Source organism: Gamsiella multidivaricata (genome assembly GCF_025024155.1).
Source record: "Gamsiella multidivaricata strain RSA 2152 chromosome Unknown BC939scaffold_2, whole genome shotgun sequence".
NCBI lineage: Eukaryota > Fungi > Mortierellomycota > Mortierellomycetes > Mortierellales > Mortierellaceae > Gamsiella > Gamsiella multidivaricata.
This window is the reverse complement of record NW_026251710.1, coordinates 316,510-337,299: the sequence shown is the minus strand read 5'-3', so window position 1 is coordinate 337,299 and position 20,790 is coordinate 316,510. Positions and strand designations below refer to the sequence as shown.

Sequence of the window (20,790 nt, the reverse complement as noted above, 5' to 3'; positions counted from 1 at the left end):
AAAAAAAAATAAAAAAAAAGGCCTGAATCTTCTCTTGCGATTGACTTTTTTTTCTTTTTTTTGCAAAGGTTGCTTGTTTATTATGCACGTTTGACGTAGCGGATCTCTTGGTTGAACGTGTAGATGGTCGGACGCTTGCTCGTCGACGTCTTGTCATCCTCGTCCGTAACCACAACCAACCTGCGCTGGATCACTCCATCAACCTCCTCCTCTTGTATCCTCAACACCGGTTCCCGAGCCGGGTCTGGGATGTACCTCCTCAAGCCCATCCCCTCCAGTCTCTCATCCGGCACGATCCTGCTCGACCATGCGCTTTTGAGATCCGCAAGGCGCCCCGTAGCACGCAACCAGCCCTTGGCTGAGAACCCCACGCATTGGGACTCGCTCAAGGTCCTCAGATGTGGCATCACCCGGTCAAAGAGGAAGAATAGTACGGTGTCCGAGATGCACCAGCGGCCGTGGATTAGTAGGGTCTTCAGCTTCAACATCCGTATAATTCGATCGTCACCGAAGGGTGTATGTGAAGTGTGTTGGTGGTTGCTTGAAGAAGAGTTGCTGTCATCGTCATGGCCGTGGTTGTCGTCGTTGTTGGTGCTACCCGTCGGAATGAGCAAATCCTGTATCTGAATCGTACGCAAATGCTGGTACTCGTCGTATGTCGCCGTTATCGGTGTGGGCGTTAGTTGCGTTAGTTGTGTTTGCTGATAAGAACTGTGTCTGTTCACGGGCTCAACTTCTTCGGGTTCGACCACCGCCTCGCGGTCGTCTTGGGTGGCCATGTTGAGGATCAAGGACTCAAGGTTCGGACAGCCGACCAGCATCTTGAACTGGAATCGCCAGGCGAACTCGCCCGTCAGTTGTAAGTGTTGCAATCGCGGGAGATACCAGTCCCAGCTCCAGAAGGGTCGCTTCCTGGGTCTATGTGGTACGGTTGATACGAAGCAGCTCCGGTAGGCACTGTTGTCGACCCTGTTATTACTCTTTGCGTCATGCAGCAAAAGATCATGCACGCTGGGGATATAGCATCGACCGCCCATACACTTGACGCCCAGGGATAGGGTCTCTAACAGCGGCATCACACCAAGGAGCTCTGGTTGGAACGTCAACGCGGGTGTGCCCTCGAGTCGAATGTTCTTTAAACACAGCTGCGGCGCATGGTCGAACGAGCTCAGCCGGCTAAAGTGGGCCGCAATATCAGCACAGGAGTACGCGATCGGTTCGTCTTCCATCTCGAAATGCTCCAACTCTGGACAGCGGAGTACACAGCCTTGTGCAAGCCAGTATTGTCCCCATGCTACCGTAACGATGAGCTTCTTCAGCAGAGGCTGTTCCCCGACGGCTGCTCTGAGGAGCTCGGTGCCTTGGCCAGTTGGTAAAGGGCTGAAATTCGCGGGACGAGGGCTGCCACGAATGACGATTGATCGGATCGTTTGCGAGAACCCCACCATGATATTGTTGAGTTCGTTTCCAAGGGGCCTAAAATGACACCACAGGCGTACATGCTCCAGTGGAACCGGGGATAGCGGCCTCTCTGTAGGTATTGCAACGTGAGTGCTGGACCAATTGGCTTCCATATGATGAAGCTTCCATCTTAAGCGCAGCAGTGTCTCTTCTTTGGCCCATTCAAAGCAGCTTGGCCCCAACGAAACTATTTCGAGCTGCTTCAGTTGCCGACAGCGTTGTAAAAAGTAGATTGGCTGGTCGAAAAGAGTCCTGAACCAGCGCTCTGGATCATTACAGGGCGCTTGCATCACTTCAAGCTCTGACAAATCCGTGGTCTCAATTTTCGACACGAACTGAGTCCATGTATTCCTGTTGATCACTCGTGGCCTGTTCAGTGAAGGGAGAAAATTAAGAAGTTGATCCATGTAGAGCTTAGGGCACGTCTGTGTGTTGCCGGGCCAGTTTTGATTGTCAGGACAATTGGCCGAAGCGAGCTGGCGAGGGAAGAGTCGAGTGTGCGTCCTGACAAAGTTCACCATCTCATCCAGGGTTTCGGTACGTGCTGATTCCATTGCCTGGTGTTTCCTGGGATTGTCCTCCAGGAGTTGGTTTCCAATGAAGGCTGGATAGGATAGTTTTTGATCCAGCAGGAATGTAACGTCGGTGAGACTCTTGAGCTGGTGGATGACGGAGGCATACCGGCGAATATCTGAGAGCGGGATCACCAAGGATTGGATGTGCTCTAGGACCGGGGAGCAGAGGGCCCATGTTAATTGAATTCGCAGGTCGAGAGCGACATAGGGCCAGAGGGCATCTGTGGGTGATTGGTATGGGTTTCTCTCCAGGTCGAGACTTCTTGAATGATATGCAGCGTTGAGCCCCGACGATTCTAAATAGCCCTGCAATTTGTTATTGGAAAGAAGAGATGCATTGCGAAACAGAAAGCCCTGGGACGGCTCCACCTCGAGGGAATGAAAGTGCTGAAGGTACAGGAGATAGTTGATGCCTGAGGAGTCGAGAGCTTTGGCCTCAATTTCGTGCTTGTTGTGGTGGTGTTCGACATTATCATCCATATCCTTGTGAGAATTACCGACCGCTCCTTTGTTCTCAGGTCCGTCGTTTCGTTTACCGACACCATCATCAGGGTCGTCATCCAGAGTCTCACACCCATCGTCCTGTTCGGTAGAGTTCCGTTCGTTTAGATATGCCGCCTTCAGTAGATCTGTGACGGTGTCGGTATCGGCGAAACGCAAGAGCAATCGGACAAGTTGCATAACCGACCATGTAGAATTCACAGTTCGATCCGCATGGGTAGTATCGGTAGCGGTGCTTTTGGGCTCGTGCAGTCCTCGACAGAAGGGGTTATCGTATAGAAAGGGGAGGGCTGCAGTACATATATGCTTGTTAACACGGAGGAGTCGTGCGAGGGAGATCGTGTCATGATCGTGGAAAAGATGAACTATGATAATCTGGAGGCATTCCAGCGGCAAGTCGCATAGGCCTGGCATTGTGTGGAGGAGAAAGACAGAAGGAAGGAGAGAAAGGAAGGAAGGATAGAAGGAAGGAGAGATGGAAAGAATAAAGAATAGGTGTTGCGTAAAAGAAAATAGCAAAAGGTGTGACAACTCAAAAAATTGGGTGTCATGAGCCTATAGTTTGTTTGTTTAGCGATGGTGATATATCGTTGTATGGTATTTTGTAAGTGGAGCAAGGGACGGGGGTGCTGTGTACCTTCCTATATGCCTCAATGAGCCCTTGGTCCTAAAGAAGCATATCACTCGGTATTCAAGAAGCAATTGACGGAGTACTGGTAGCTGGACGTAGTTTATTGATAATGCTTCTGAGCCCTCATCTACTTCCTCCCTTGCAGGTTCCTCTCAAGATGCTGATTGTTCTGCTGTATCCTGCTCCTGCGCCATGTCCTCGTCTCCCATAACATTCTTCTTTAGCCAGTCCTCATCTGCCCAAATAGCCTTCTCTGGTCCCCGTCCAATGCCTCCAGCCCCTGATCCGCCCCTCAATGGCTTTGCGATGTTGACTTTGATGGTCCTACCAAACAGCTCTGAAAGATGCATGTTGTCCTTTGCTGCCTGAGCGTCTGCTGCGAAATCGAATTCAATAAATCCAAATCCGCGATGAGGTGCCACTGTCAATGTAGTGATCACGTATGATGTTCAGTTGAATAGAAGGAAGAAATGTCAGCATGGTGACCAAGAGACATATGACGCGTCTGGTCAAGAACGTTGAAGCTACGTACTTGAAGTTGGATCAGGAGGAATCTCGATGTGTGTGATCTCGCCAAAGGGGATGAATGCGGCGTGGAGGACCTGCGGCGTTACTTGCTCATCCAGACCACCTGTTCAGCAGAGAAGGAAATGGGAAAGTGGGCGATCAGCTGGCATGAACTTCTTCCCTTTGAGGATTACTGCTTCTGATTAACCCTGCACGCGATGCAAACGAGCGAAGCTGGGATGCTGTACCGATGTATAATGTGCTCTGTGTGCTGTCTTTTGTTGCCATGGTGCTGATTCCTGTCCTGTCTTCCTTGTGAGTCCTGAGAGTGGCAGTGATCCAGAGAGGTGGATGGGTGCAAAGAAGAAAAAGGTCGCAAAACCTCCTCGGGGAGAGAGGGTTTCTTGATTCTTTCAGGTTGAGGGTGACTGGCAAAAGTCCAGTGGCCCGTTTTTTCCCATGCAGAGCGTAAAAGTGCATTTGTGGAGTCCTGTGCCACTCGCCCTGCCTGTGTCCCTCTAAGCTCTAAGCCCGGGGTGTTGCTCCACTTCAAATGTCAGTCAAGTAATTGAACACGAACAAACATCTCCCTAGCCTAGACGAAACAGATAGGCGTGCCTCTTTGCAAAGAATGATGTAGCTGTCTAGGGATATCATCTTTAACCATGCCTATCGAAATGAGTAGTCCACTACAATCCTCTCTTCATGCTTGATTTTATTTTAAAGACATCCTAGGGAGATCTTCAGGAACATGAGTGATCTTCAGGGACGGCTTTAGCAACATACCAATGTTCAACAAGTGGCACCAGAAGAAGCGCACTCGGCCTGCGAACCGTTCTTTACTGGAGCCTTATTGGCGGTTTGACATACTCGTCTTTGTTCAGGTGCTTAACATTTGAGCAGTGCGATCCTTTGGGCTTTTGGAATTCGTGGAGCAGAAATTGGATCCCGCAGTATGCACTTTACACGTCCAAAGAAGAAGGACCCGTCCATCCCACACTTTCCTTTCTTTTCTTTCCTCACATACCGCACGTCGCTTGTCCCTCTCTTTCCTTCCTTCGTTCCCTGCCTGTGCGCCGCCATCTCCACATCACCTTCTCCTCATCAACCTTCTTGGTGGCATCTGCATCACTCTTTTATACCGTCTGTTCTGCTCGCTCTCTTCCTCATCTTCCTTGCCGCTGCTTGTACCATATCCCCTTTGCTCTATTTTCGTGTTCTACTTTCCTCAGGTCGTATTCGACTCCCAACCAGCCAGTCATGACAATGCTGCCTACTATCGACTTTAACAATGTAAGGCACAGAAACAACACCTCATGAAACAAGAATAAAAAGTATCACCTTTTTTCAATCGGCAGCTCTTTTTTTTTTTTTTTTTTTTTTTTTTAACAGTGGCAATGCTTGGCGAGTATCGGCGGTGATTGCACCTTTTGCTGAAATATTATTCCGCTGAGAGCAGTAGGCTATGCCGTTGCAATTGCTCTTCACATTCGACTGCGTGTTTGTGTATGGGGAGTGCGGTGTGGTGGGACACAACATACCATTATGACATGATGTGAGGAAGATGACTTTGTTCAATGGGTCCAATGTTATTCTCTTCAAGTTCCACGACCAACTCTAAAACAACAAAAAATGCTCTTGACTTGATGCTGCTAATATGATACCGTTAGATCATAAAGCATCCGCTTATAAAGGCCACAGAATACTCCGAGGTCCATGGAGGGACACTTATTAAGCCTGCCCATAACTCGTCTGCCTCTGTACACTCGATCTCATCCGCCTCCTCCACCTCCTCAGCTCAGTCCTCAACCTCGCGGTTAGATGAGCCAGAGTACAAGCCCGTCGTCCTCAAGTCCTGTCGTCACCCCGCGGACTTTCGCGACCTGCTGCATGCCCTCAGTAAATTGCGCGACCACCCTCAGGCACCCAATCTTGTCGTCTTTTATGGCGCAACGCGCGAGCACCCCTCCGCAACCTCTACAAGCCCTAATTATCCCTCAAATGGAGCTAAAGCTGGCACTCATGGCTCTATGACCATGTCCATTTCCTCGCTCTCCCTCTCCTCGAATTCTGGGCTTGCAGGAGCTACGTCTTCAATGCAACAACTCGGTGGTGCGCGGGATTGGATAGTGACAAAACCGTCTGCGCATGGAACGCTTCATGAATTCCTAAAATCGCCTCAAGGGGTCGCGCTAGATTGGATGGACAAGATCAGGCTGATCCGAGGAGTCGCAAACGGGCTGTTATATCTACATGACCATGGTCTGCTGCACATGAACTTGCACAGCGACAACGTCTTGATCGAAAACGGACCCACTGCTGTTCTTACAGATTTTGGGCAGACGTCAAGATCTGTTCGCGGACCTGAACCAGCCGCCGATTCTAACCCACCCACCAGTCCAAAACCAGGAGCAAGATGGGTCCATTCAGGAGGTGTCTTTGAAAAGGGACTGATATACACAGCACCTGAACGACTCGCCAACCCAGAATTGAACCCGTGCACGACCGCGTCCGATATCTATTCACTCGGAGTCATCATGCTGGAGATCTTGACGGGGCACCGATCTCATGCAAGTCACTTCCTCACCTCCTCCTCTGCTGACGGCCACCTCCGACTCAGAGAGGCACCAGCAGCACCAGGAAAGTCATCGGCGCCCTTACCAACCATGTCAACGCCTCAGGGGACGCTATCGCTACCGAGTGCCATGGAGTCATTGATCCGAAAGATATGCTCGCGCGACCCGGCCCAGCGTCCAGGCCTGTTTGTCATCCGATCGCAGTTGAAAGAGATGGCAAACACGTCGTTTGATCTTCATGTGCGCGAGCCCATCAACAAAGGCACCACAGGTATTCAATTGAACGCTAAGAAGCCGATCTCTTTGATCTCTGTTGTCACGATACCCACAGTCATTGCAGGTATAAGCTTTATATTCAAGGAAGATTTGCATTTTCGAGACAAGTCGTCCTCAATGACATTATAACAATGTGTCGCTCGTATTTGTGTATAGAATCTGGTGCAACGCCTTCTGAACCAAGTGTATCAGGCGGATTCAGTACGCGATCGCTTATTGAGCCTCTCACGCCAAAGTCGCCATCGCAGGGCAGGAAACGAACATCTATCCTCCGTAAAGCACTGGACATGTCCCTCAACTCCCCACCCGCATCTCCAAAACGCAAAGATATCCAGATTTGGGAAGCAGCTGTCAAGGGCGACACCAAAGCCATCAACTCGTTACTTTCAAAGGGAATCTCTGTCAACCAGCGGGATCCTGTCACAGACTACACACCATTGATCTCTACGGTTGCTGATTTGGATAATCCTAATCAAGTACCAAATATCGCCGTTCTTGAGCTACTGATCAACAGGGGAGCCGAGATTAATGCGTTCGACCAAAAAACCAAACAGACAATTTTACATCACTTGTGCTCACGGCCGAACCCTTCGCCGGCTGTGCTAAATTTCTTGCTCGATCGAGGTGCCAACCCGAATGCTGTTAGTTCTGCACGCCAAACACCTCTGCACTACCTGGCCGAGAGAGCAAAGTCGTCGCCGCTGGAACCGATGCGGTTGTTGTTAGATTTCGGAGCGGATGTGAATGCCAAAGGCCCAGTCATGTGGACGGCACTTCATTTGCTGAGCGCCAGCGAAAAGCCCTATCTGGATGCGATGATGTTGCTTTTGACGCGGGACATTGATGTTAATGCTCGGGATAGCAACCAGTGGACGGCGTTACATTTTGTCGCACATTACAACCAGGATCCAGCGCCAGCGCTCAAGATTTTGGTGGATGCGGGAGCGGACGTGAACGCGTTGACGAAACGACAAGACGGCGTGATTCAGGTCTTGCTGAAGAGCAAGAGTATTGATCGACTGGCTGCATTGGAGGTGAACGCTAACGGAGGCTCTGGGGTGAATGGCAGCAGTAATGGCCCTCCTGCCGCTGCAAGCTCTGGACTTGGTATCTCTGGTGGTAGTATGCTTGGACAGTTTGGTGGAAATAACCGGAAACGGTCATCGATCACGACTATATCGACCAGCAGTTCATTCACAGGGCCGAATCTTGCCAGAATAAGCACAGTTGCAGAGAATGGGATCACGGGCCCAACGCAGCCAGATTTGGCGAATGGTGGAAATGTACTTCTTTCGCCTGAAGAGGAGGCCAAGGAGGAGAGTTTGAAGAAGCTGGCAGATATGATGCGCTGGCTGATTGTGGACTGTGGCGTGAACCTGGAGAACAGTCTGAACTACGATGACCCATATCCGCCGGCGAGTCCAAAGAATCAGCATGTCCTCTATCGGGCGATCCGACTGGGTATGCGACCGATTGTGGCAGTCTTGTTGGAGACCAGTTTGGTAATGAGTGAGATCCATGTACTGGACGATGCGCTTCAGGTAACGGAAGAGATGCTGAATACCCTGAACGCGGGCATACTGCCACAGCAGGGCAGTGATGCTGGAACTGCACGTTCATCAATGGAGTCATCAAGTTCTTCACGTTGTCAGTCTCAGCCGCACCATCGACGGAACAGCAGCGTCAGCAGCAATGGCAGTCTTCTCCAGATAGGACAGGGGCACAATGGCAACACCAATGTTATGAGCAGTGTGGTCACACCAAAGTCTTTGGCTGTTGCCGCAGCGTCAATTAGTCGAATCCAGGAGATCGAGGCGCTTTTGAAAGTGTGGCGATTTGGCGATCAACGACAGCAGCTGCTGGATTCTGTGAAGGCAAGGTTAGGGAGGTCTAACAGACGTCGGTCAGGTCGGCGAGATGGCTCTGGACATGGAGCTAGGGATGACGATGGCAGTACAGCCGGCGGCAGTAGTCCAGTGTCCTCTGCATCGTTCGAGAGAGATGGGGAGCGGGAAGGTTTAGACAGAACTATGACAGCCTGAGGATGATTGCCAACCTCAAATAAAACTCAAAGCACATCATAGGGGAGGCATTAAGGTTTAGGCATTCCCAAAAAAGGGAGACAATTCAGGGGAAGGGCAGACTGAAAGGAGAGCCAGTATTGGCCAGTGCGGCTGTTATCAACCTCCTATATGTCCTTTAGCCTTGCCCTTGAAACATATATTACTGATGCTCGCTCAATGCTATGCCTCCAAGGTTGACTGGCGACAATGGAGGCGGAAAGTCTGACGGAAAGCCTGGGACGCATCTCTTTCTCATTCCATTCCAACTTTTTGCACATTCGTATCTGAACCAGTGTAGCGGCCGAGGTCAGAGGGAGCACAGAATACACTACCATGGACGAAAACCGTATTGACGAAGAATCGCAATTGCCGTCAGAGCAACAAGATCAGGTTAAGAACCATGATCGCTCAGAGCAGGCCAAGCAGATCACCCACCGTCAAGTCTGTCAATTATACGACCCATCTATGCCACAGAGCACTAACGACGACTCCGCTACAGCAAGCACCGAGACCGCTACCATAGCATCCCAGCAAGGGTCTTTTGAAAAGGAAAAACAGACATCCAATGGGTCATTGGACAGCAGTTCGAGTATATTGAAGCTACCCAGACCATTGTCATCCAGGAACGTGTTGCCCATGTCACCTAGTCAGAGGAGTATCGAAAAAGCTATTGCACAAAAATTTGCATCTTTGGGGATCCCGCAGCGGCCGACATGGAGAGCCAGGATGGACCGGTTTATGCTGAATGAAGGTACGATATATCACTTTTCTTTCCGCGACATCCCAATTGAAAATAACCGCTTGAATGACCTTACAACACCCAAAATAGGTCGTCGAGTACTCTTCCTCTGCCTCTGGTGCCTGCTCCAACTCCTGATTTTCTACTTCAGTTTCGAGATCTACAACCGTTCGACCCGGTACACCCAAGCGCGCAAGACCTTCGGCACAACCCTGGGCATCGCGCGTGGATCCGCTGCAGTCATCAACTTTGATTGTGGACTCATCCTGTTCTCGGTCTGTCGGAACCTGATTTCGTTATTGCGATCGACGTTTCTGAATGATATCTTGCCGTTTGATAAGAACATCATGTTCCATAAGACTGTCGCCTGGTCGATAGTCGTGTTCTCGGTCGTACATGTCGTTGGACACTATGTGAATTATTATCATCTGGAACAACACGAGCAGCAGCATCAAGAAGAGCAAGGACAAGCGGGAGCAAGGAGTGCGCAGTACATGGCTGTGATGACGGGGCCTGGAGCTACGGGGCATGCGCTCCTCTTGATCCTCTTTCTGATGGTGACATCCTCCGTTGGTAAGTCTTGTTTCCATACGTGCCCCCACTCTTTATTGCTTTTACAACTTGTCCAACTCAGCGACTACTTCTGTCCTTTTGAATAGAGCGCGTCCGCGGAAAGCGCTTCGAAACATTTTGGTACACACATCACCTCTTCATCCTCTTTTTTCTGATACTCATGTACCACGGTGCCTTTTGCTTCATCCGAGCCGATTCTCCCCCTTACTGCAAGTCCTCCCCGGGATCCTACAAGTTCGTCCTTGGTTCTTTCTGTGTCTACATTCTCGAACGCACCGTACGCGAGATCCGGGCCCGCCAACCTACGACTATCTCCAAAATTGTCCTGCATCCATCAAAAGTCGTCGAAGTCCAGATTAAGAAGGAAAGACAGCAGAATCAACAAGGAGGCGGGGAATCATATTTTCGGGCCAAGGCTGGGCAGTACGTGTTTCTGAACTGTCCGGATATCTCGATGTGGGAGTGGCATCCATTCACGATCACGTCGGCTCCGGAGGAGGATTATGTGAGTGTGCATATTCGGATGGTCGGAGATTGGACAGCGGCGTTCGCAAGGAGATTGGGGTGTTCGTTTGATGATGAGCAGCAGTTCTGGATCGAGGAATTGATGAATCGGAACAGGGGTGGGTGTCATGGCTCAAGCGAGAGTGGTGCTACAGGGTCGAGCTCTGGGGTATCGTCGAGTAACGCGGCGACGGCTCCCTTTGGATCTGGGAGTAGTGCAGCGAGAGCACGGGCCAGTGCATCAGGTAACAATATGCAGCTGAAGGACTTCGCCGCATAGCAAATATTCAAACACAAATGCCTTACATTTTAATTTTTGTTTCCCAACATGTTTCCATGACAGTGTTCGCAACAAGTGTCCTGCAGCCAAGCATTGAAGCCATCACCCTCCCACGCGTGCTCCTCGACGGACCTTATGGTTCTCCTAGCGAAGACGCGTTCAACTACGAGATCGCCGTCCTGGTCGGTGCGGGTATCGGCGTAACCCCGTTCGCAAGCGTGCTGAAACATATCTGGTACAGCGTCATGCAGCCGACCAAAATCATCACTCTCCGAAAGGTCTACTTCTTCTGGGTCTGCCGCGATCGCGATGTAAGCCATCTCTAATCATGAGTCCCAACCCTAGAATGACTGGAGATATCTTTTCTAATAACATATTGGTAAATCCTAGGCATTCGAATGGTTCCAAGATCTACTGATCGCACTCGAGGAACAGAACATGTCCGATTTCCTCGAGATCCGGTCTTATCTGACTGGAGAACTTGGTGCAGAGGAAATGAACACGGTCCTGCTGGAGGCCAGGGCTTCGGCAGCGATGACAGCCGCACGCCATTTGAGGACGCAGAATAAGAAGCGGGAGCGGCTGTTGAAGCGCAAGCAACAAAGACACGACGGGAATGAAACGTATGCGCAGGAACAAGATCAAGACGAAGAAGAGGAGGAGGAAGAGAAGTTATCGAACCCATCTACTGATATACTCTCAGGTACCCGCAAATGGCCTCGAGCATCTATTTTCTATAACGCAGACATTGTAATCCATTTTTGACAACTTTCTCAACCTTGCGGCTATTAGAAGGACGCGATCGTGATGCGATTACAGGTTTGCGATCGCCAACGTATTATGGTAGGCCCAATTTTGACAAGATCTTTGGTGAGCTAGCGCAAGCGCATCCGAGAGAGCATGGCCAGGTCGGTGTGTTTTTTTGTGGACCTAAACCACTTGGTAAGACCCTCCACCGCTGCGCGCGCAAGTACAAGTTCAAATTCCATAAAGGTATTTACGATTGATCGATGGAGCGTATTTTATTATGGATTGTTGTGTTTGCTAGGCAAGTCATGCTGACCATAAAAAAAACCACGCTTTCTTCATTTTGTGATATAGAAAACTTTTAATCCGACGGAGAGGACGAGGAATGGACTCCATCGTATAGCATTGGGGATATGCGCTTAAGCCTGAAAAAAAGAATAATGTGCAATATAATACAATACAGTTGCTCATGGCTGACCAACAATAGATTATAACAATGTCGCCTCAGCCTTAACCTTGGCATTGTTGCGAACGAGATACATGAAGAGCTCCAAGGTGTAATGAGCATCATTTCCTACAATAAGATCGGACAGAAAAGAAGACAATGTGAGCAAGCCGAAGTAATGCAAATGAACCATGCCAACGAGTTCAGCAAACCAAGGGGCACCTTGCTTACCTGCATTGTGAAGACAATAGTTATCGATATTGAGCTCATCCAACAACTTGCCCAGTCCCGTCTTATTGCTATCCCCAGCTCTGGCGCCGTTCAATTCCAACGTGTCAAATTTGATCATGCCCTTCGGGAACACCACACCCATCTTCTTCAGATACCCTTCATCGCTCGACATATCATGGGCAATCAACGCAAAGATACCCTCCGCGTTCCGACTAGCGGCCGCCTGAAGGTCCTCCTGAAAGGCTGTGATCGAATCCCGCAGACTCGCCCAGACGGTCTCGCCAAACATGAATCGATCCCTTCGATCCGCCACATACTTCCCGTTCCTGAGATGTCGATAATCCGCGATGGCATAGTGCTTATCCACGAACTTGTTCACACGCGACTCCCAAATAGACCAACCAATTTCAAGGATTCTGGAGTGTTCGCGTTCATAAGATTCAATATCGACAGAGATAAACCACATTCCAAACGAGGCTGCAGATTTTTCTGAAGTCGAGAGGAGTGACGGCAATGGTGTATACGAGGTAGGGTTTGACGCGTCCGTCGATTCGACGACACCTGGCGCGATCATGACCATCTCAGTCGCCCGGTCCAGTTCCCGAGCCCATCCTCGGACCGTCTTCTTGGCCCTGAGGATCCTATTGGCCTTGGAGAGATCCTTGACGAACTTGTTGTATGCTGCGGCATTCGGCATCTGAGGTGCCGGCGACACCTGGGAGAACGTTCCCCGCGCCTCGTGCAGCTTCATAAAATCATACTGGAAATGATTGAGCAACATTGCGTGCGTATCTTCAACGCCCTTCATCGTGATGAGTGCCACCCACTTTTCGCTAGAGTCCTCAAAGCCTGTGCGAAACCATAGATGAATAAGAAAAAATCCATGAGTTATATGACACCAGATGATGGGACCGAGGGATGCAGGAGTGATAGTTTACCCTTGTAAAAGACCTCGGGCCGGTCGAGAAACTCTTTCGACATAAAGAACTCATCGAGATCTTTCTTGAGGTCTGTTGGACACTCCTTGGTCCATTCGTACAAGGCCGTGAACAACTGAACGAATGAGGTCGCCATGGTTGGCGTGAAACGATGATGCAGTAGGGAGTAGAAAAAATAACAGAGCAAGAGTGTCCTTGAAGTGCGAGTAAAAAAGTTGACACTCGTTCTTTTAGACGATGAGCAGATGAAATGAGAAAAAGAATGATCAACCTCAAAGGTGAGAATTAAGAGGCAAGCGAAACAAAAAGGCAGAGTGAGGTTTGTACCTGAACAGTCAAGAAACTTTATTGATTGTCCCTGGTGGCACAGTGAATGTGGTCCAATTGTATGCGATGTGGGTCCCTCAAGACTTGGTTGAAGTTGGACTCGCACTCGCACTCACTTTGGTCACCTTCTCCAATCCCGACAGATACTCCTTGACAACTCGTTGCAGCGCCCGATTCGAGCTCAGGACAGGGAGCAGCTCCTTCAGCAGTTCTCGCTTCTGGAATCCGAGTATCGTTGGCTGCCAGCCCGACTTCTCTCCTCTAATCAATCCATTAATTAAGCAACAGACCAGATTGTTAACAACATTCCATGACCACATATCAACCCATTGCAATATTGATTTTAAGGCACAATACCCTTGATACATTGGTCCCAGCAAGTACTTGCAGAGCTCCTCGACTCTTGCCACAGAGCTCTCGTCGGAGAGTCTCTGGACGTAGCACCGCAACCATTGTTTGTACTCTGAAGGTGAACCAAGAACTTGCGCCGCAGCCATTTGATTCTATTGTAATAAATAAACAAGAATTCTGTTAACCATGTATCGTTATCAACTGTGGGGGTACTGTGTTCTGCGAGCAATTGATGCGCCGTACCTCCAGATGGGTGAGTGTCACCACACTCTGCACGGATTCCTCGACATTCAGAAGCTCCTGAGCGAAGGCAACGTCCTTTTCCAATCGTCCACCAGTTGCAGCAGCTTGAAGATGCGATAGTACGCCCTTCTTTAGTGGTACGGAAGGAGCAATATCTCCAAAGGAATCGCGGCCGCCCAGCATGGGATCTGTGCCAAAGAAGGATGATATGGCAAACCATGGGTCAATGACCTTGACCCAGACCTTCATTCCTTCGTGATAGGTGTATCCTTGGCCAGCTGAGGTTGTGAGAACAGGTAACCCATTCTGGCGGACAGCAGCCGAGGTGATAGAGACTGAGCTTGAAGCAATATCACTCGTATGAGTTGATGGCTGAAGAATGGGTGAAATTGATATAGAAGACAAGATTGCAGTTTGCTGGATGACATTCCTAGAGAATCAGAACATACCGGGATGTTAGGATCAGATATTAGATCGTATCAGAAAAGGCAAGAAATGGTCAATTGAGTACGCCGACTTTCTGGATCGTACCACGAGCTGACAAGTCCACATGAGGTAAGAACCATGAGATACTCATTATCGCACTCCATTAATGTTGCAGCCGAGTCTAGCAATATACACGGCATTAACCTACGAGAGGACAAGGAAATAACGGGTGTCAGTAAGCAGAACAAGTGTTGTCATTCACATACAAATAAAAGTACAGAAAGCCGGCAGATGCTTGCTTGCATTACCTCCTTCCGGCGAGTGAATATACATAGAGCCCTCCATCTTCACAAGCAACAGCACTAAAGTGCGAATTCCCCGTCATGAGTAGTACCGGTGAGGGCAAATAGTCGACCCACACCACAGCTCCCTTTTGACTGTTGATGACCTTGGATGGCTGGTCTCCAGTTAAGCTGTTATGGCACTCCATCCCGACCCTGTTCCTAGTAATATGCGATCGGACTCGAGGCACGCCTAGCCTCACTTTTGACACTGCGAGCAGTGGCGACGCAATGGCCGTCCTGGACATGGTCTCTTCTTCAGTTTTCAGTGGTGCTCCCTTGCCCTTTGTGGCAGCATCTGGACCCTTTTTGGCGGGTCCTCCTGCCACGGCTGTTCCGTTTGTTGGTGCGTCTTTGCGTTTGGTCCCGATAATGACAGTGGGGAATCCACCATCCGGGATAGCCATTGAGGGATTACCCCGTTCAACGGAGCTGGTCCTTCTTGCTGCTCCACCTTGTCCTCCCTAAAACCAGGTCGCATGAACAGAACCATTATATATTAGATATACTATCCAAAAAGATGTAAGATGACAGCAATATGACAGAGCGTAATACTTACTACAGCATACGCCGCAGGTTGAGCGAAAGGTGTCACTGGTACACTGCCCATGCCGTTTCCTAGGAAGAGTGGTTTAATCCGCTTCTTTCCGTCGCTCGTCATAGTGACTGTCTGCTCACTAGCCACGATATGCGTCTGCGGCCGCGCAGGTAGTGGAGCCGGTGTAGCAGTGGACGAAGATCTAGTGGTTGTATTGGCGAAGACGCTTGGATCTGACGGTTTGGCGAACGTGGATGTGACACCTTCCATGGACGAATCATGCTGCATCAGTTCATCCATTCTCGATTTTGCGGAACTCTCCTTTAGCTGCTCCTCCATCGCAAGCTGGATCGGAGTCTCTGCCATGATTTCTCCGCGCCTCTCATATCCGTACTTGGCCAACAGTCGATGTCGTTCTTCAGCCGGGACAGCCTCTCCCAAATTTTCTGATTGGAAGAGAAGTACAGCGACAGTACCGTCATATGAACATGCGAAAAGCGATTGACCGTCCGGTGTCCAGCTGAGATCCAGGAAACTGTGCTCGAAAAGCTCCTTGATTCCTACAAAAGGCCTGGGCTCGTGCGTCCTCCAGACAGTTAGTCCCCGGTCCTGACTCCCAACAGCACATATAGATGTGAATCCAGCGTTTCCAGCACTGTCGGTGTACTTGAATAGTAAGGGATTAAACGCGACAACCTCCACTGGCGCACCATGGCCCACCAACGAGATATCTGCCTTCCAGTTGTCTCTCGTGATTACAGATGCCACTGGTATTGATCCGTTGAATGCGTTAGCTGTAGCAATATGACCACCATCGGGGGACCAGCTAGATGTATCCAAGATATGTATGATTAGAGGGCCATATCGCATAGCATGATGCATGGACAAAGATATCTCTGGACAATATATTACCTTAGTCTCCTGAAAAACGTCGTCCCTGAGGATGTGAGAAACGGCTCAGTGACTTCCACTTCTACCTCCCAGTCCGTGATTCTCCAAATCCTGACAGACTTGTCGTCTGACTATAAAAATAGCATATAACAAGCCCTTCGTAAATATGCATGAAAAAAGCCGCCTTCCGCTGGTCGTGAATGGCAAAAAGACTGACATACCTGGGACGCCATATATTTTCCGACAGGATCCCATGTAAGTCCTTTCACAAATCCTTGGTGTTGATCCAGTGTAATGACGCGATCTATAAAATTACATTAAGACACATTAGTGATGTTATTTCAGGGACAAAGCGGTTTCTATCTGAAGTAAACATACCAAAGGTCCTGCCATCCCAAATTATGATCTTCGAATCCAGTCCAGCGGAAGCTAAGTATGTGTTTTCTGGTGACCAGGCCACGTCTGTAACATCTATGGTTCATCAAGGAAAAGTCGAAAAAAGTCAGTTCCCGGATAATACAGCTTTTTTGTCTGATGTTAGCGCATCCGCCACGATCTCGGTCCTGTACCTGATTCGTGTCCTGAGAGACGTTTTACTCCGCGCCAGTTCTCTACATTCGGACCGTCCGAGTTGCCGAACGAAGATCCTCCCCATGATTCAGATGACCTGTATACAAATATTCGACGGAGAGAATACGTGGATTAGTTATAGAAATGCTGGATCCTGTTGGCCACCAAATTGTATTGCATACAATGAATTCAGTAGCGGTATACCTATCCAGTTGCCAGATCATTACAATCATGTCGTCAGATCCGGTTGCCAAGTATTTTCCCTCTCCGTTAGACCACTTTACGCATAGTACCGCACCTATGCAGACCAAAAAAATACACCATGTCGGAATAATGAGTACTCGAGGATCCGCCGACGTTCAAGTAATAGTTGAATCAGGCATGGTTGGGTTATTACCGTTGTGGAGCGACATGGTGCAGAGGTGTCGCCGTGCATCTGGATCCTGATCCTCCTCTGCGTCAATGATCGGTGCCAGGTTCCATATCTTTACTTTTGCGTCTATTGCGGATAAAATGTGTGCAAGATCCAAATGTCTTTAGTCTCCAGCATACACCAAAGGATTGACATACTAGACAAATGCTTGGGTTATACCTTGAGCACCGGTGGCGAGTCGTGTTCCATCTGGATGCACATGCAGAGAGTAAATGGGCGCCTTCTTTGCCTTTTCGTCTATTCCATTCCAAGATGAAATTGCTTTTGTTAAATCGCTGCACGCGGTGTGTTTCACTTTTGGTTGCGGTGTCAATGGTGGGTTTCCATAGATGTCATACCAAGATGACACACCCACTCAGGCTTGATGATGTGCATCGTGTGTCCTTGTTCGTCTCTACGTATATAGCTCTTTGCGTTGAAATGTTGTTGAATGAGCTGGATCCAGGATGGTGCGAATAGTGCTGCAACTGAGTTTCGCGCAGAGTTGCTGGTCGCGAAGTGTTTAAGAGAGACACGCTTCTCAAATTGAGAGCAGTATTTTTATTCAGCAGTCCGTGGTCTACGGATCGAGTTGGGTCAGGGCGGTCGAGAGACGCGTTTTTATCGCGATTCGGCTTTAGCAATATTTATCCTCCGATGGATTTCTTCTCCGGTCGCGACGCGGTGCCGTTCAGGAGCACTTCGCCTGATAGCTCTCCTCTCTTTTCCGTATCAAACCGTTCCGGATGAAGGTCCTTCATGTGCCACCAAAACTCGGTGACACTGCCCCACCAAAATCCGCGACACTTCCCCTTGCTGTTGATGAACTTCGGCTTGACTTTAGTAGTAAAGATCGTACGCTCCATTCTTCGATCCAGAGTATTCAGAAACTCCTCGGCAGCCGATTGCTTGATCCCCATTGAATCGAGATCTTGTTCCATCATATATGATAGGGCGTTGATCGCGTACATGACTTGGATCTCAATCATAGTTGTCAGAGAATGGTGAGCTATCGCAGGATTTAAAATAAGTAATGCATTTTAGTCATTTGTTGTAATAGATCTATCAGAAGAGAAATGGCAAGAAAACATGGGCGAAAGCCAATAAACATTTACCAATGCCGGCATTAGGTCCCCAGATCAAGAAAAAGTTAGGCGCATCAGGAACACAGGTGCCGTAATAAGTGATGGGGCTTTCACCCCAATTTGTCGCAATATCGATACCACCTCGGCCTGTCCAGTAGCCCACCGGGAAGTTAGAGATCCAGTCAAATCCAGTCGCAAGGATTAACACATCCAGCTCCCGCTTGGATCCACCACTTGTTTCAATCGTCTTATCTTTAATCGAGACGATCGGATCCTTATGCAGCATAACATGCGGTTTTTTCAATGTTGGATAATACCTGTCAGAGAGAATAATTCGTCTGGACGCGACTTGATACTCCGGCGTTGTTTTGCGTCTCAATTCTCCATTGAAGGGGAACTGTAAGAAGCGGTGAAACCAGGTGACCAGGTAGACAAAAGCGCGGTGGAAAACAGAGTACCAAGCCAGTTTGTGATAGAGTAGGATCGTAGAGTCTACGTAATGGAACCAAAACATTCTGTACAGCGTGTAGAAGAACGGTACATGACGGAAGAGGAACTTCCAGGGGCGCGTGTAGGTAATGTTCATTTGTGGAGTGATGTAGTATGGAGAGCGCCCGTAGATATCCAAGGACATCACCTTGTCTGCAATCGCTGGCACAATCTGGACACCACTATGACATTGGTCACAAATAAACGGACAATCATCAGTGGGTGGATTTTGTTGCCGTAGCACGATACTCTAGTTGATGTGAAGTCCTACCTAGCACCGATTCCAACAACACCGACGCGTTTGTTAGTGATATCAACTGAATGGTCCCATCTGGCTGAATGCCATTTGTTGCCTTCAAAGGCTTCGAACTCCTTTGGGATGTTGGGCAACCGGAGCACACCCGTCGCATGAATGATCGCATCTACTTCATAAGCCCCCTCTTCGCCAGTACTGCTCTTGACCCAATGCAAGATCCAGTTTCGGCGTCCCTCATGCCATTGCATGGTCATAATCCTGGTCTGGAACTGAATCTTGTCGTAGATGTTGTATGTCTTGGCTGTTGCCTTGAGATATGCCAGTATCTCACTCTGCGGAACAAACTTTTTGGAAAAGTCGTAGTTCGGGGCGAAGGAGTAACTGTAGAGATGAATAGGCGCATCCGATTGGCATCCTGGGTAAGAGTTGTTCAACCAGGTTCCGCCAATGTCGGACTCGAGCTCAAAAACCGTGTAAGTCGTCAACTGGAGTTGCCGTTGTAGTTGGATTGCTGCGCAAAGGCCAGAAATGCTAGGAAAGTAAGTGAATATTACGGTTTAACGGTCGGTTTCAATATAAACAAGGCAGTTGGTAGTTATGAGCTTACCCTGCTCCGATAATGGCGACCGTGGGAGTGGTCCCGTCCTTGTAGGTTTTTGTGAATCCCATGAATCGCAATTGTGGAATTACGATGATTCTGAGAGTGAATGAGGAATCGGAAGTGGATGAGAGAATGCGACGTCCTTCTCGCTTGCGAATACAGCCCTATCTATATTGTAGTATTGCATGCGCACATGCTATATTTTTTTTTCGCGCCCTTTGTCTCTCCAATTGGCCAATCCCCGATGGAAAGCGAATGCTCCAGTTCACCTTTTTCAGCCCGCTCTTTCCTTCCCCTGTTGGCACTTGTCGAAATGGGTTAGCGTGTCTGGGCTATGAACCTAATTTTCAGGGCGTTTGCTCGCCGCGCCCACAAGGTTGCAGCTGCGGGTGGCTTTTTCCGCAGGAATAGAGCCCTATCCTGAACGCGAATAAAAAGTCTGGATAGTGGAGCTGTGAACACCCACCACAGCTACCACCTTTTCACTTCTCAAGGATCATTCTTCATTCCTCACTGCTTTGTTCCTGCCCACTGCGCCGCTCAACATACCATACATCAGCGTAACCCAGTCAACAGCCCCATCTAACCGGCCCATGGCTGATATCATCTCGAGCACATCTGCCGCACCTGCGCAATTTGCACCACATTTCATCAACACAACTTCAACTATCGACAACACCGCCACAAGTATACAACTAGACAAGCGCAGCAAGAACAGCCAAGTCAACCGGCACAGCGAGCATGACAACCTTGCAAGTGGTATCAAGGGACAGTCTTATTCGAGAAGACTACAGTTAAACCCTGCAGCCCAGGGCTTTGTCCCCCAGTCAAAATCTGCAGATAATCTAGATCTGCACAGCAACAGAAGCAAGGGCGCGCGCTCTCGACATAACAGTACAAATGCATGCAAACCGTCCGCACGCATCGATGACGACCAAGGCGACGTCAAAATCATCATCTGTAACCCTCTAGCTCACGCGAACGTGAAAACGACCGGAATGGCAAAAGCGTCGATCGCTCATGGCATCCTTCAGAGTCGAAACGACGATTGAAGCTCTTACGATCGGTGAATGACCGCCCCCAGACGCAAGGAGACGGATCTGGTCCATCGCACCCTCGCAGCTCTCACAACGCCACCGAAAACGTCAATACTGGAAGCAGCAACAGGAAACTGCGGGACCGGCGAAAGGACTTGGCGGGAAGCACATTTTCA

The 20,790-nt window shown here is 49.3% G+C and overlaps 8 protein-coding genes across 8 annotated transcripts; 3 read left to right on the top strand and 5 right to left on the bottom strand.

The window, feature by feature from the left end:
- Positions 1-80: 80 nt before the first annotated feature.
- BC939DRAFT_472524 (uncharacterized protein) lies at positions 81-2,951 on the bottom strand (the record flags this gene model as incomplete). Its single annotated transcript, XM_051558283.1, has 1 exon — positions 81-2,951. The coding sequence occupies one exon, from the start codon at positions 2,949-2,951 to the stop codon at positions 81-83; it is 2,871 nt and encodes a 956-aa protein (XP_051417422.1).
- A 132-nt stretch (positions 2,952-3,083) lies between these two features.
- On the bottom strand, positions 3,084-4,100 carry BC939DRAFT_435068 (uncharacterized protein). Its single transcript, XM_051553439.1, has 3 exons — positions 3,924-4,100; positions 3,701-3,799; positions 3,084-3,589 (listed from the first exon to the last, which is right to left on the bottom strand). Exons 1-3 carry the CDS (start codon positions 3,961-3,963, stop codon positions 3,321-3,323), a joined length of 408 nt encoding a protein of 135 aa, XP_051417421.1. The 5' UTR covers positions 3,964-4,100; the 3' UTR covers positions 3,084-3,320.
- A 491-nt stretch (positions 4,101-4,591) lies between these two features.
- On the top strand, positions 4,592-8,677 carry BC939DRAFT_99925 (uncharacterized protein). Its single transcript, XM_051562052.1, has 3 exons — positions 4,592-4,968; positions 5,346-6,591; positions 6,684-8,677. Exons 1-3 carry the CDS (start codon positions 4,936-4,938, stop codon positions 8,567-8,569), a joined length of 3,165 nt encoding a protein of 1,054 aa, XP_051417420.1. The 5' UTR covers positions 4,592-4,935; the 3' UTR covers positions 8,570-8,677.
- Positions 8,678-9,316: 639 nt separating this feature from the next.
- BC939DRAFT_482754 (FAD-binding domain-containing protein) lies at positions 9,317-11,693 on the top strand (the record flags this gene model as incomplete). The annotated part of the gene is made up of 6 exons (XM_051559146.1): positions 9,317-9,341; positions 9,420-9,902; positions 9,989-10,525; positions 10,750-10,997; positions 11,077-11,170; positions 11,479-11,693. 6 exons carry the CDS (start codon positions 9,317-9,319, stop codon positions 11,691-11,693), a joined length of 1,602 nt encoding a protein of 533 aa, XP_051417419.1.
- Positions 11,688-13,351, bottom strand: BC939DRAFT_435061 (uncharacterized protein). Its single transcript, XM_051553438.1, has 3 exons — positions 13,048-13,351; positions 12,110-12,958; positions 11,688-12,007 (listed from the first exon to the last, which is right to left on the bottom strand). The coding sequence occupies exons 1-3, from the start codon at positions 13,181-13,183 to the stop codon at positions 11,922-11,924; spliced, it is 1,071 nt and encodes a 356-aa protein (XP_051417418.1). The 5' UTR covers positions 13,184-13,351; the 3' UTR covers positions 11,688-11,921.
- A 21-nt stretch (positions 13,352-13,372) lies between these two features.
- Positions 13,373-17,745, bottom strand: BC939DRAFT_435060 (WD40-repeat-containing domain protein). The gene is made up of 14 exons (XM_051553437.1): positions 17,506-17,745; positions 17,327-17,404; positions 17,132-17,233; positions 16,939-17,032; positions 16,734-16,831; positions 16,543-16,635; positions 16,386-16,468; positions 16,186-16,295; positions 15,295-16,099; positions 14,703-15,199; positions 14,500-14,598; positions 13,969-14,398; positions 13,732-13,877; positions 13,373-13,635 (listed from the first exon to the last, which is right to left on the bottom strand). The coding sequence occupies exons 1-14, from the start codon at positions 17,540-17,542 to the stop codon at positions 13,452-13,454; spliced, it is 2,856 nt and encodes a 951-aa protein (XP_051417417.1). The 5' UTR covers positions 17,543-17,745; the 3' UTR covers positions 13,373-13,451.
- A 3-nt stretch (positions 17,746-17,748) lies between these two features.
- On the bottom strand, positions 17,749-19,803 carry BC939DRAFT_435057 (uncharacterized protein). Its single transcript, XM_051553436.1, has 4 exons — positions 19,584-19,803; positions 18,992-19,507; positions 18,262-18,902; positions 17,749-18,155 (listed from the first exon to the last, which is right to left on the bottom strand). Exons 1-4 carry the CDS (start codon positions 19,643-19,645, stop codon positions 17,794-17,796), a joined length of 1,581 nt encoding a protein of 526 aa, XP_051417416.1. The 5' UTR covers positions 19,646-19,803; the 3' UTR covers positions 17,749-17,793.
- A 233-nt stretch (positions 19,804-20,036) lies between these two features.
- BC939DRAFT_99840 (uncharacterized protein) lies at positions 20,037-20,755 on the top strand. The gene has a single exon (XM_051562051.1). It carries the CDS (start codon positions 20,171-20,173, stop codon positions 20,627-20,629), a length of 459 nt encoding a protein of 152 aa, XP_051417415.1. The 5' UTR covers positions 20,037-20,170; the 3' UTR covers positions 20,630-20,755.
- The last annotated feature ends 35 nt before the right edge of the window (positions 20,756-20,790 follow it).